General features: G+C 40.9%; 2 protein-coding genes across 2 annotated transcripts in view; one reads left to right on the top strand and one right to left on the bottom strand.

Moving 5' to 3' along the window:
- MTOR (mechanistic target of rapamycin (serine/threonine kinase)) overlaps positions 1 to 14,721 on the bottom strand; it is a 63,701-nt gene that overhangs the window by 26,559 nt on the left and 22,421 nt on the right. The window contains exons 28-29 of the mRNA XM_010194326.1: positions 3,077 to 3,152; positions 980 to 1,119 (exon numbers count right to left, since the gene is read on the bottom strand). Coding sequence (XP_010192628.1) covers positions 980 to 1,119; positions 3,077 to 3,152 — 216 coding nt within the window. The remainder of the gene's footprint in view (positions 1 to 979; positions 1,120 to 3,076; positions 3,153 to 14,721) is intronic.
- ANGPTL7 (angiopoietin-like 7) overlaps positions 12,070 to 14,721 on the top strand; it is a 4,674-nt gene continuing 2,022 nt past the window's right edge. Inside the window, exons 1-3 of the mRNA XM_010194325.1 lie at positions 12,070 to 12,448; positions 14,076 to 14,176; positions 14,498 to 14,692. Coding sequence (XP_010192627.1) covers positions 12,070 to 12,448; positions 14,076 to 14,176; positions 14,498 to 14,692 — 675 coding nt within the window. The remainder of the gene's footprint in view (positions 12,449 to 14,075; positions 14,177 to 14,497; positions 14,693 to 14,721) is intronic.

Raw genomic sequence — 14,721 nt, forward strand, 5'->3', positions numbered from 1 at the left:
ACAGCCCTGTTTCTCTAACAGTAAAATGACTTTAGTGAAGTGGAATCTCCTTACTGTGTGCCATCCCATGGGTTCACGTCAGGACCCATCAGGAAAGAGCTCTAGTGACACGAAAAGTTCAGGAGAAAGGCGGAACCTGGACCAAATCACATATGCCCCTGGGTAGAACTGCATGCTACAGTGCACAGGATGCCTTCTCCAATTATCTTCTTTGAATTGAAGTGAACAGGGAGAAAAACAGAAGCCCCTAGTTAACCAGCAAGCTATGAGTCACTACCAGCTCACCCTCTCACAAACACTGACTTGAGTCAGTTACATGTTGACAACACACATTTAAAACAGGGTTTGAAATACCAAATGTCCACAAAGACTATGCTTAATGAATGCTAAAAAAAGTGTTTTAATTTAAAACCCAGCCATCTACAAAATGGGCAAAAGTTTTAAAATGGGAGTAATTTATTTGGCATAATCTTACACGCAGGTGACTATCGGGAAGCAGTCAATTCCACTAACAGTTGTGCAAAAGACCATGCATTCTGAATAGGCATAGGTCTGACTACGAATAAATATAGAAATCTCCCATATTTTAATCAGTTTAAAAAGGAGGGCCACAACGAGCTCCTTTTATGATTGTTTTTGACAAGTGCTGCCCAGTTAATGTTTAAATAGAGGTCCCCTCTATTTACAATTTCTTTCTCTGTTACAAATGGAGTTGACTCGACAGTAAGACTGCTGGTTCTCTTTCGGAGAGACCTTAAGTCATCAGATGGCCTGGCCCAAAAGGCTTAGAGATGTTATTACCAATTCTGACTTCAATGAACAAAGCAAGAAGCTACTCAAAATACTCAAACTATTAAGTAAGCAGGAGTAAACAGGAATTCAAGCAAAAAAACTTCACCTGGATGACAGCATCCAGAGAAAAGGTAGGCACCATTTTTAAAGGCACCATTTTCTTCAGTCTTCAGGCATTCCTCCTTACCATTCACCAAGTGCCTCCAAGCAACGCATCCGTCCCAGCATCAGCTCAGGATCATCTTTGTTTGTGTCCATCTTCTTGTCATAAGCCACCAGAGCATCTTCCCATTCATGAAGCTTTTCATACCAGGTAGCCTGAATTTCCTAGGAGGATGGAGGGGGGGGTGGAATCAGAATAAATAGCAAGATTAATATTCCTCGTTCTTTATTCACTACTGCAGCTTTTCCTGAAAAATTCTATCTTTGGTAAGTCACTGAGCCCTTTTTTCATTCTAAATATCCTCATGGACATCTGTGATACAGAGAAAGGCCTTGAGCTAGTGCAAAAACAAGAATCCTGAGTATTGCTCAACTTGCACAGAAATGAGTTCAGATTTATCAGAGGGATCAATCCAACATAATCCTTCTGTTTGGTGTCACTGAGATACTAGCTCAGTAACTGGTCCTTTTCTTTTTTGGAGAGGGGGAACGGGTGGAATAGGAAAAGGGGCAAATCTATAAAATATTCCACTTCCCATTGTTGCACATGCTTGCATTTAAACAAGAACAACAGTCCTGTGTTCAGGAACAGAGTGACTAATAGTGGAAAAAAAACCAAAACCTAATCCCAAAAGCACACTGTGCATCCGGCTACTGCTAGGCAATTTTTTAATACAGCAGGTAGTTAGAGTCTAATCACAGCCCTCACATGGAAAGGCTGCGGTTTGTAACAAAGACTTTAAAAGTAAGCCAAGCAGTGATCCTTATCAGCTGCACAAACTTTTCTTCAGTCTTTGGTTTCTAGATTTTGTTTCTAATTTTCAAGAAATAAAATGCCTTATTATTTTTTTCCATACTTATTTCTGCCAATGTTTCTCGGCTCGATCCTTGGCAGCTCATGTCTTGACATAGGCTGCAGAATAGAATCTTTTCCCAGCCCTGTAGGCAGGGTCAGTATAAACCACACTGTGCATGCCAAGTCTTCTACTTCGAATGTTTATTATACACCGGCCCTTTAACTTCTCAGCTCAGTCATAATATTTCAATTAAGTTCTCGAAAGTAGAGCTCACAACTCCTCTTGAGTTCTTTTCACTGCCTATTCTGGCAAACTCTGTAATTTGAACTACATTTACTGCTAAAGAGTGAGGTCAGAATTAGGTAACAGAGAGCTTTGCTCAATCCACCCAATGAATCATAGGAAGCTGCAAAGATGTTCTGAAGTTCATACTTCTCCAAGAAAGGACTTCTTTTCCAGTCTAGGTCAAAACCACACATAATTCTACATCAGAGAAATTCCACCATTTTGTGCCTATAACTGTTCCCACTTTCCTAATGGAAGAGGTCAGTCTACTGTGCTTCCAGGGCTGCCTTCCTTTTCCCAATCACCCAAAGGCACTGCAATAATTATCACTGCAAAATCATCTTTTTAAGAGTGGAACTGGCAGGAGAGCATAGATACTTTAGTCCCTGAACACAAATTAAATGCTTATTAAAAAAAGAAAGAAAAAAAGCTGTGAAGAAAAAGACACAGAAGAAATACAGAGTGGGGTTATTTTATTTCTGTGAGCAGTCAGAACTGTAAGGCACTGGTTAATCTGCTATTCTAAATAGTAGTATCGGTGAACTCTGACAGGTTCATGTGTGTCCTGGATGAGAAAGGCTAAAGGCACAACTTCCATTAAATGCTTACCTGGAAGGTGTTGATGTAGCTTCTCAAAAACCCTCAAGCACTTAAAGCTTAGATCAGGAACTTACTCCCTCACTCCCCAGCTTTTTCTAAATAAAGTTACTCATTTTGTCAAGTTGCTAGTTGCCCACAGCTGCATTTAGTGTCAACGATAGCTGCTAAAATCTCCTCCAAATCAGGTTCTTGCACAAGTTCTTGCCTTCCCCAGCTATCTTACCTGTATACAGTGTTTGCTAGTATGCAGCTAAGTACACAGCATACATCCCATAGGCAGCAAGGCACCTTCAGTATGAACAATGTAATATTATAAGTCTGGATAGAACCTGAATGTGGTTGAAAAAACACACCACCACCACCACATACACACAAAAAAACCCCTACAAAAACCAGGCAAACATAAGACATGAAGAAGAGATTTATCCATCAGGACTCACCAGCTCCCCAAAGTGCTTCATGGCATATTCCAGTACCCCAGCAGCTGCCTCTGGCTGTTGCAGTTTATTATTAATGCTGAAAAGGTAAGAAGAGAAAGACCATTTAACATAGTTGGCAATAACTAGGGGCTGGTATGAGCTTCTGCTTGATAATACCAAGTTATATTATTTAGAAATACCAATGGAGCACCTTCCTTTTTCATTAAAAATTTTCAAGGGAATGATTTGACTCTGTAAGACATGGAATGACTACACATTTGCAGAATTACATGCTACACATATTCTCAAGACTTGTTACACGAAACAGCAATTGTATATGATTATCAGTTCTAAATAGCAGCCTGCATAGGAAAAAGAATAGTTGCCAAGAGCTTGAAAGGCATAATTTCACAAATAACTGCACTTAAGAGCTTTACAATACTTATTCCCCCCCCCTTCTCTTAAACAGACCACTAACTCCTTAAAAAAAGACAACAAAAAAACCCAAAAAACCACAACAGAGTAGAGATTTTAATGCTTCAGCACCTGCTGGCATCACAGAAAGCTTGCAACCCTACTTTCAGTTTCACGTTTCATATAATGCCTCTGCACTGGTACTAACTGGTACTAGCGCTGCTCTATTGCTGGTTTTCAAGAACATGTTAGAAACCCCTACCATCACCACCAGTCCTCATTCTGTACCACTGAGACACTTTGCTTTGCAAGGGCACCTGAATTTTATGAAGCACAAGTAAATACTCACTCACGAGCCTGGTTCTCCAGGTCAGCAACATGATGTACAGCTATTGTCTTAGATAATTTCTGCTTCACATTGCTTTTCTGATCTTATTATCAGAAATGGCTCTGTCTGCACATTGGGGCTTGGTGACCAGTGCTTTTGCTAAACCCTAATTTAATGAGGAAATAAATCTTTTACGAAGCTCCTGCTATTTTATACAGATTATTTATGAACAGTCTCTGGCTCACTGCACTCCTCTTTCCAGAACAAGAAGTGCAAGTTGTTCAAAGCTATGTCACAACACCTGAGTGCGCTACACAACACACCCTACAGTCCAGTATTAATATTGGGTAACATCTGGAATGGAAACAGCATCACCTAACAAAACATGTCAACTGAGAGCAACGCAAAGAGACTTTCGATGGCCTTGGAATATGCTGCTGTAAATACAGGCAGCTTTCAAAAAATGTCCCTTCTTGCCTGCTACCATCAGAATAACTGCACATTTCCCCCTGCGAGAGGCCTTTAGATCAGGAAGAGACAAGGAAATCTATAGTATTAAAGGGAGTTCTCCAAACAGCCAAAGGAGGGAAAAATTTTCAAATAAGTGCTATATCTGTGGAAGTTTTCTTTCCAGACAACTAAAGAACCAAGCTCCTAGACATACTCTGAATATCTGGGAAGGTCAAGTAAGATACTCTTGGAAACAGGACCTCAGAATGGCTTGAGCTCAACTCACATTTAGTCAGGCTAAGAATGCACCACAATCACAGTTCAAGACAGGCACCCAAAATGGGAAGCACTTGAAATACATCCATGCCTTTTTTTAGCAAGATAGTCAAAGAACGTATACTTCCACACTTCCCAAGGGAAAGCTAGACAGCAGTGCCTCATAAAAGTGATAAATGGCTGTCACATTTCATATCCTGATGATTTAAAGGGTCATTGGCAGACACATCACTTCCAGCATGTCAGACAGCTAATTACTTCTAACTTATCTTTCTTGTCAACGCTTCCTGACAAATTTGACCATTATCTTTTATTCTTCAACTATTAGCACTGCTCTTTCGCTGATGCTCCCTCGTGCACTCAATTACTCTTTTTTTTGTTCCATACTTTCTTGGCTGTCCAAAGTAGAATTAAATGTTTCAAAGCTGTCTACTGCTAGGTTGAACATTCACTGACTCATTCCTTCAGAGTCATAAAACCTCGGTAATCACTGCATCATTTTGCTATTCAGTTTCACAGGCTAAGGGAAACAGTTGTGTGTGGATTAAGTTCTGATCTTGTGTTTTGGAGATTTCTTTGTTTCTTCTTTGTTTTGAAAGACTCAGATTTCTGCTTTTCCTCATCTGCTGGATTCAGTGTGCTCTGAGCACTGGAAGTATATTGACAGTTCCCAAAAATCACTGCTACCATAGCTGACAGGAATGTGATTTCAACAGACCCACAACTCTCTGCATACAAATTCTCTGAGAGTGGGCCTGCAGATTGTACTTCTCTTGGAAAAGCATTTCCACATGGAGTCCTGTTAACACAAACAAAATACACATTTTGAAATCAGGACATTCTGTGCTTCCCTACCTTCCCACCTTCCTACCACTAAGGCATCGCCCCTCTCCTTGCAGATCTGATGAGGCCTGCACTCAGGCAGAATCTTCTTGAGTTCTGCAACACTCTAAGCACTGCAGAGCACTTTTCTAGTTACTGAGACTGGACAGAATTAAAAACGCTATAGAAAAGCATCCAGGCACACAGAAGAGGTCCAGCAGGGCTAATATTCCAGCCAGGCAGAGCTGCCAGGGGGTTTTAGTGACAGTGTTGCTGCTGGAAATCAGGGTAGTTTACAGGATTAGATCGAGGTAGAGATTTTTCCTTGTATCTGGAAAAAGATAACCACAAAAATCTTTCTGGATTAAAGCAGAAGGTGGGAAAACATCTCTCAAGATAGAATCAATGCTGCTGGCTAACTCAGCAGACAGTAACTTAAGTCTCTGTTTACTGGGTGTTGTCCTTGCAGTTGGTCCTAATTCAGCATAACATGAGGTTCAATATTAAAGTGAAGATCAATTGTTCTCCATATCCATTGACAGTAGAATGTATTCATCTTTTTAATTTTCGTTTAGAAGCTAGAAAAAAGCCACCACGACCACCTACTTTACTTGAAGGGTTGGTCATAAAAAACAACTACCGTATTTCCTTACTTGGCAGTTTTTAGGTATAGGTTTGGTCATAGGTTACATACGTCACCTTTCAGGAAAAGTATTCAGAGTATTCAGCTATGCTGCCTGGTATGGACCAGCAGAGTGCCACATGTACATACATAAAATCTTCTGAAACTGTTCCAGGACAGAGCTGTCCTCATGTTTACAGGTAGACTAGTAAAACGGGAGGCCACAGAAATAAGAAGATTGCCTAAGCCACATGAACAATAATTTGATATAGTTTCAACTAATGCACTAATTTTGTTGTTTAATACCCACCATTTGGAGTACATTTTATGCAATAAACAAAGTGATTAGAAAAAACCAACAAAACATTAAGATCCTTACGCTCTTCTTCAAGATGAGGATTAACTAGTTGCAAAACTAATTTTCATCAATGAAATTTCGTATGAGTTTGGCTCACTTGGACTCACTGCACAATTACATAATGCAGCATAGTAGAATCAAATACATACACGTGTCAATCACAATAACAAAAGCATTAACTCCTGTGTCCCAAGTGCAAAATCTTCAGCATCTGTGAGGAGCAGCTGGGCAAGGAAACGAGACTGGCACAGAAAGCTTTGTGAGAAGACAGTTAAATCCAAGATTATAGATAACTTTTCCCCTTGATTATTAATAAATATCTGTACTGTAGCCAGGACAACATTCAATCCTCCTGTCAAACCCTAACCTAGTTGTAGCACTTGATCATGATGAGTGGAGTATTAAAATGTGACAAGCCTTCTGATGAAAGAAAATGCGTAGGGATGGAATGACATAGTAACTGGAAAGAGTCACTCCCCTTGGCAAAGGCCCTGATGTAAAAATATTGGACAAAAATGTTTAATCTTTGAATTTTATTAGTAGTGAAACATTACATAAACCTACTGTTTATTAAGATATCAAATAAAAATGTAAGTCTTAGATGTGCAGAGGACTAAAATGTAGCAAACTGAGCTAGAATCACAAAAAAGAAAACAATTTCAGAGAAAAATACTACTATTATAAAGGCTATTTAAACAGAAACCTGACATGAGCCGGGAATGAAAAACAACTTTACAGTCTTCAGTAGGAAGAGCACTCAAATGATGGACTTTTCTCCTCCACAAACCCTACGCATAAATGTCTAATGTTTACTAGAAATATTCTTTTATATATTTCTGGGAGCTTTCAGTCTCCCATTATCTTTGAGGGTCTCTAACAATATTTTCTGTCACTCAAAGTATATTTAGTTTTCAAGAACTCAGAAGTTAAGAGACTAGACCCTTCCCTATGCTCCCATAAAACTGAAAAACTTTCTTTTAGCTGAGCCTTTGCAGGAGGTCTCAAGCCTGTCTGTGAGGGAACACACACATGCCCTATTGTCAGAGAGCATCCCAAAACCTGAAACTTGCAGTTTGTTTAAAAAGCTCCTCCATGTGTCAGATTTTACCAACCGAAGTCAAGCTCATTTTTCCTTCTGAAGTGCTGAGAGGTTGCTTCTGGGATCAGAAGTGGAAGGCACTGCTACTTTGTGGAACAGATAATCCTCTGGCACGAGGATCTGGCTTTGTTGGCCGGTTTCCCCAATTCCCGAGTTTATTTGTGTTCAGGCATCCCTGAGCCCTTGATTCAACAAACCTCACAAAAAAACCAATTGCCCCCCAAACAACTCTAAAAATCAATGCATTTCCATCACGCCAGGAAAAATTATTCCCATGCTGGGAACAAATATGTTTGAAAAAACCAATACCAGCAAAGAACTGTTTTCAATAAGCAGCTGTGATGATTGACTGCTCACAGGCCAGAGCAGCAGCCCCTTCAGCTTTTCAGAAGAGCGCACCACATTGCTCACAGGCATTAAAATTGGCCAGTTTCCCAATCTTGATATAAATGCTTGCGAATCAAATCAAAACATTCATGAGCTTTGAAAGGAAAAGCAGCGAAAACTGTTACAATAAAAATCTTAGCCAGCCCTGCTCTTGGGCTGGAAAAGGTTTTCTGTCACTTAATCTTTATTGACCACATCCAGTGAAGGCAGAAAAGTAAAATAAAAAATTGCCAAGGAAGATATTTAGCAGAAAAAGGGGAAACAGAGCCAGAGTCTTTGAGTATTGCTTATGCAAGGAAAGGATACATTAAATAAAAAATAAATTACAAATTATTGCAGGAAGTATCACCGTTTTGTTTCCTGTCAGGCCCTCTCACTTGTTCCTACATAACTTCAGAGACTTGGAACAATTATTTGCAGTAGACAACAATTTCATTTGGCTTTACTAGGGATTTAGTCATTACTGCAAAGCTATAGCAAGGTAAATGTCAGAACATACACGAACATCTCCAAAGCTAGAGATGAGCAGTTTCACACTTCCTGGGTGGGAAAAGCAGTATTTCAGAGCTTTGATAAAGCATTGACTGCTGTGATCTGCCAGCAGGGAGCTGATGAGAGCCTTTGCCATCTCAGCAAACACCAGGAATGCTGGATTCTATGCATTTGCCAGATGCATATTAAGGGTTTTGCAACGACTGGCTACCAAATAAATAGCTACAGGGCACTGAGCTTTTCTTCTTGTCTCAGCTTTGCATACACCTGCCAGAACAGCTTCCCCGAAAAGGCAGTCATTTAAACCCACCTCTGATTTAATCTGGCCCTCCAGGGACAAGAGATATCTGGTTCTAGTCAAGTAGTGCTAATATACTTAAATTCGGTAACATCAACCAACATTATAAGCATGGGTACGTACTAACTGCAACCATGTTTAGACTCGGTTCTCCCAGCCACTTCAAACCTACACTGTTAATGAAGGGTTTGCCTCATGTCCTTAACTTTAGGATCTCACCTTTTTAGCCACCACGTAACAGAGTATTCCCACATACAAAATATAATGGAGGGAAACTAGGGTGATGGATTTCAGAACAAATGATACTTGATTTCTGTACCAGTATTGGGGGAAAGGAAAAACACGACGAGGACTCACCCAGAAATCATGGAACCAGTTTCTCCCTAGCTATGCCCAAAACTATGCCTCTTTCCAAAGAGGATCCTGAATTCAAGCTGTAAACATACCAGTACATAACAGTCTAACATTTTCCTACAGACCATCAACTTCTACAGCCGATCTAATCTGGCAATGACTAGCATCAGTAGCTCTTGCTGCCTAAGTGACTACACACACTTCTCTATGCAACAGGGAAAGATTCATCTTTCAAACATTCATAAAGAAGTCAAATTCCATTAAGGTTAAGGTCTCTGCCAAAAGATCTGTCTGCCCAAATCTCTCCTCCTCAAAAGTAATGACAGATGGGAAGATTTGTGCTCTTTTCCATTCCTGTATAACATGTCTGTTGTCACTCCTTTACACAGAACAAAGCGAGGAACAAAGTAGTATTATCTCTGGTCTAAGACAGGTAAATCAAAGTATGCAGAAAAAAGATGGCTTGCACTAGGATGCACAAATCAGAGGCTGGACCCAAAATAAAACTCTAGCAGTCTCATTTCCAATTAAATATTCCAGTTTAGAGAGGGGATTTGGAAGCTTTTCTGCACTGCTTTGTAACATCTGTGTGCAACAGAGTTTGGCTGAATCCTGGTTCCTTGCAAAATTCGTATCAAAAGGGAAGGCATGGACCTACAAGTGTCTCCTCTCTCCCACTTCTGCCATTCATGATGTGTGTAAAATTCAAACTGTACAAGACAGAAAGAAGAGCTGCTGTGAATGAGAGCAGCAGCAGAATGGATCAGAGTCCTATGTGACATGATGGGGGTGTTAGCAGGGTAGCTTTTTGGGGTGGAGAAACCGGAGTCTGGCCTGTCCTGTTCTTTGTTCCAACTTCGACAAAAACACGTTTCTCATCACAGGAAGCCTGAGAAGAATTTGCCCCTGGGAATGACAGAAGCTCCAGCTGGAAGAGGGCTCAGACAGGATTAGAGGCAGAACAAAAAGGTCAGGCTTTGATCCGTGTGCAGTGGCACTTTCTGGTCTGAAGTATAAAAAGCAATTTTGCTATGGAAGGTTTCTGGAATGTCCATGACAAAAACGTGACTGAAGTCTATGCTCTGCTGTGGAGATATCCTCAGTGCTTTAATCAAACCGTACTTGCCTATCTCTGGCAATATCTCCGGTCACCAATACCACACAGTAGCCTCACCAGCTGACACTACAGAGGTTTCTGCCTGAAGTACAGCACACAGGCAGTCACCCACAGCGAAACCCAAGACACTCACACTGCTTGTTTGGAGATGTCTAATTCTGACCTCCTTCAAAAAATCCCCTCTTCCTCTGAGAAAATTCAGGTTTGTGAAACATACGTATTTATATTCCACCCCTTCAGTGCTTTGATGCCTTCATCTTCCAAAATCTTTGCACCCTGTGGGGTCTCTCATTACTGTTTTGCAGAAAAACTATTAGCCAGCTGTGGTGCAAATCAGAGACAAAACCAGAGCATCTAGCAATAAGTGTAACCAAGCTAAGGAGGAAGAGAAACTGCACCAACAAGAAATCGTGCTTCCTATTTCTCTAAAAGTGAATGTCTGTACCAGTAAGGCTTTTCTAGTGTTTTCTAATTAAGCAGAAATCCTGCAGCCACTTTGGATCTGCAAAAGAAGTCTTGATGAGATACAGTGTCTCAGCTGGGTTTATCCTCAGTCTCTTTGTATAAGGAGCAAGATTAGCTTTCTTTTGTTTTCTTGGACACCAAGAAGCTTTAATGGCACTTACCCAGGAGCAGATACAAGAGCCATTTACTATTTAATTTGCATCTTACCTCTGCCAGTTATCACAATCAGAAGCTTTGCAGGAAGATGCAAGAACCCACATGCTGGGCAATCAGAGCAGCTGGCCTGTGGAGAAACAACTTACCCCTATTCTGTGATTCTGTGATCTAGAACAAAAGTTGCAGACCTTCTGAAAAAGGCTGCACCATTGCTGAAACGGTTCTACTTGGGGATCAAGTAGCTATAATCAACTTTTGAACTGTTAAAAGATACAAAAGAGGAGACTGGAAGTCACTGTCTCAGCCAGGTGATACTTAACCTATACTCTGAATGTCTAAAGATTTAAGATTTACTCTTAAACCTACACTTTCTGTCACTGTGGACATTTTAATTACCCATAGGTTTTCCTCTCTTAAAATCCTGTTAATAAACTGGCCTCCATAATACCGGTGTTACACTGATCACATTGCTTGTAAAAAACCCATCTCTTGCCAATTTGAAGTACAGTCTTTCAGCATCACTTAATGTCCTTTTGCTTGTCCACTATGAGTGAACAGAGGCATGGGTTTTGACTTACATATTTTGCAGACATCTTTTCATCCCACTCATATCCTATCTCTAAAAAGAGCAACACTGAGTTCTACAAAACAAAGAGCGCAGAGACACTGGCCAGAGAGGGGAGGATTAGATGCTGTACTGATTAATTTGCTAAAATACTATCTAAATTAAGAAATACTACAAGCATACAGTTACCCCCTATGACTTCTGGGAAATATACTAATAGGGCTTGTTGCAGCTGGGGCTGGCTACCTGCTGGGGAGTTACCTTCCTTGAGCTTTTCTAAAGTCAACCCATTTGGACAGACTTTCCACATTCTGGACCTCTAACGCTCTTCTGCTATTCAAATGCCAGAAGTCGTCACCAAGAGGGCTACAATCCAATAGGCAATAATTGCTGGAAACTCTCCTCATTTCCCAGCCCTCTCCCACACCCCTTCAAGACAGAACTTAGCAAAGTGTCTCCTCCTCTTCCCAACCTTTCTTGGCTGAAACCTGTTCCAATTTCACCCTGTAAACACCTGATATGAAAGATTAACTGGGAGGGGCCAGAAAGCTCTTCATAGCTTCAGGGGGGTGGAGGTAAACAGAAGAAAAGTATATAAGATGCTTTGAGACAGACTTCCAAAGTACATAGACTCTGATAGGAGGGGTCTGAAAAAAAGCTACTTCTTCAGGCTCCACCTTCAGAGACTCACTTCATTGGAAGAAAGCTAGGTACCAGTCTGCTGTAGTACTTGCAGAAAGTTTCCTACCTACGCCAGCTGCATTCAGGCTACCCGCAGTCAGCTGGAAGTTTTCTGTTGCTGTAAGCAAAAATGCCAGCAAGATCCAGTGCTCAGCTGGCATGGCTCTGCATCGTCACACTGTCTGTGGCGATCTATCCAGCACTGCTGCAGAAGCCTCCTAAAAGGAGAACGATCAACGGGAACCTACAGTCCAAGATGAAAGGGTGCTGCGATGAGATAAAGGAGCTCAAGTTGCAAGTAGCCAACCTGAGCAGAATGCTGCAGGAGCTGAGCAAGAAGCAGGAAGGTGACTGGGTGAACGTGGTCATGCAGGTGATGGAGCTGGAAGGGAGCACCAAGCAGATGGAGTCCCGCCTCATCGATGCCGAGAGCAAATACTCCGAAATGAACAACCAGATAGATATCATGCAACTGCAGGCAGCTCAGACGGTCACACAAACTTCGGCTGGTAAGGAGGGGGTCGCCAAGCCCCCAGATACACCTCAATGCACAGAATGAAATAGTTCTTAATGCCATGTCCCAGTGATGAGATTAGCAAGTATGCATACTGAATAATTCTGCTTAAAGTGCTTCTGCAGGCAGGTGATCCTGAAAAAACTAGTTTGAATTCATCTGTCAAAAGTCCAAAGATCCAGCTGTATTTTAGTACCTGTATGTCTGTTATCAGGGAGCAGAAAAACTGAATAGGTACTGTATTTGTACAGTGAGAAACTCAGTCTAATATTTTATTTTCTGAGCACCACAATATCAATCCAAACAGAAAGGGAGCTGGCTTTGTCAGGGAATGGCTCTGGCAGTAATATCCTCTGAGTTCACAGTGCTGACAGGGACTAGAAGTTGGTAGAACAGCTAGAAATGCTTTCCAAGCATTACTGGAGACTTGTAATTGTATCTTTATGACTTTCTCTGAACCAGAGTAACAGAGTGATTAATTATTTGAATGATGACTCTTAAAAATTCAAGGCTGCAGATGATGCAAGATGCAAACTGTGATACGAACCTAGCCAGAACACAGTTAAATTGTTCAAAACTCTCTTTTCCCCGAGGGAAAATTTCACTGCATGCAGTGATTGCACAGGCCTGCACTAAACATGGAATGCAGGTGCACTTTCTAGGTCAGCTACCTGTAAAGCCACTTCAGAAGAAAGTATCACTTTTGTTGACTTTTCTCTTAAAATCAAATTCACTGCAACAAGCTAAAAACTTCCCTAAAAAGAAACTGCTGTTGTCTGCAATGACTGGGTTTGCAAAAAGACTTCACTTGGATTTTTGGGGGTTTTCTGAAGGCACAGGAAAAACTTCTAAATCCATTTACTAAATTCTTCTTGCAAAAAATTCCACTTGGCCAGTTTTGACACAGCCCTGTTTACAGCAGGTCTTAAAACAAAAATTATACCATACCAAATCTACTTGGAGCTGTAATAAATGTAGACACAGTAGAACACACAAGAAACTGGCCCAGAAGGTATTTAAAACAGATGCATCTCAGCTCACCAGGTAAGAGACGTTTGGTCTGTACTAAACTGAAGTCTGTCAGAATGGATAAAGCCTTGCTCCAGCTACTTTATCTTCCTCATAAGAATTACCTGCACCGGGAGGAAAAGCCTCTGCAGAGACTGACAGATTGACTGCAGCTAAAAGCCACAATCTGTCACAGTGCTGAGCAAATACACCTCATCTGCAAACCTGGCTAACCTGTGCAAGCACACAGTTAAAACAGGCATCTGGCAGCAGGCCCGGTCGTTCTGTTAGATAAGCCTTCATTATTTGGAGAGAGGACAGCAAATATACACCTTTTTACCTTCCAGCACAGAGACACACAGTAGCAATGTGAAGAGAAAGCAGAGAGGTCTCTTAGGACAGAAGAGGTTAAACAAAACCAGAACATCAGTCTCAGTACTACAACCTCTTTCTTTTCATTGATCAAACCAAAATAAATTCAGGAAAGCATTAGACTTGTGGGAAGTCTTCTTCACTTAAGTACTCCTTGTACTTCAACTAAGCTTTACAGAAACCATACCTGTAGAGGAGATCTTGCTGTTCAAACTCTTACTTTCTGGTTTTGATTCAAGTAGATGCTGTCTATGACTGCTCATCACTTTACCAGAGGAACTACCGAATATCTGGTGTTTACAAGCTACCTCCTGATGAATTTTTGGGGAGTCCAGATCTGGAGGTAAGGATGTCAAGTACACAATGTCTTGTCTACATGTCTTTTCAAATATAATCAAGAAATATGTATCTACCACAGAGATGAAGAAAGCACAGACTGAGTTATGATAACCCGCACTTTGAATCAACATCTTTATGTAGGTAAAATTCACGGAAGAGTGTATATTTAAGAGGAAAAACAGAAAAAGGATCCATTTAATAAACTTTTTCCATGACTTCTAAACATAACAGGAATTTCTTCAAGTTGGAATGATGTCTTGTGTTAAGAGAATTGAACCTTCCCAAGTCTACTGAGAAGTAAACGCTGCCTTTTTTCCTGTTCTAGGTGTTCTGTGACATGGAGACAGATGGAGGTGGCTGGACTATCATCCAGAGACGTAAAGTTGGTTTGACATCTTTCAACAGGGACTGGAAGCAATACAGGGAAGGATTTGGCAATATTCGGGGAGATTTTTGGCTGGGAAATGAAAATATCTACCGACTTTCAAGACGCCCCACTGTTCTGCGAGTGGAGTTGGAGGTATTGTATAAACTCTCAATTTCAGCAGG

Source organism: Mesitornis unicolor, unplaced genomic scaffold (genome assembly GCF_000695765.1).
Source record: "Mesitornis unicolor isolate BGI_N332 unplaced genomic scaffold, ASM69576v1 scaffold10041, whole genome shotgun sequence".
Taxonomy (NCBI): domain Eukaryota; kingdom Metazoa; phylum Chordata; class Aves; order Mesitornithiformes; family Mesitornithidae; genus Mesitornis; species Mesitornis unicolor.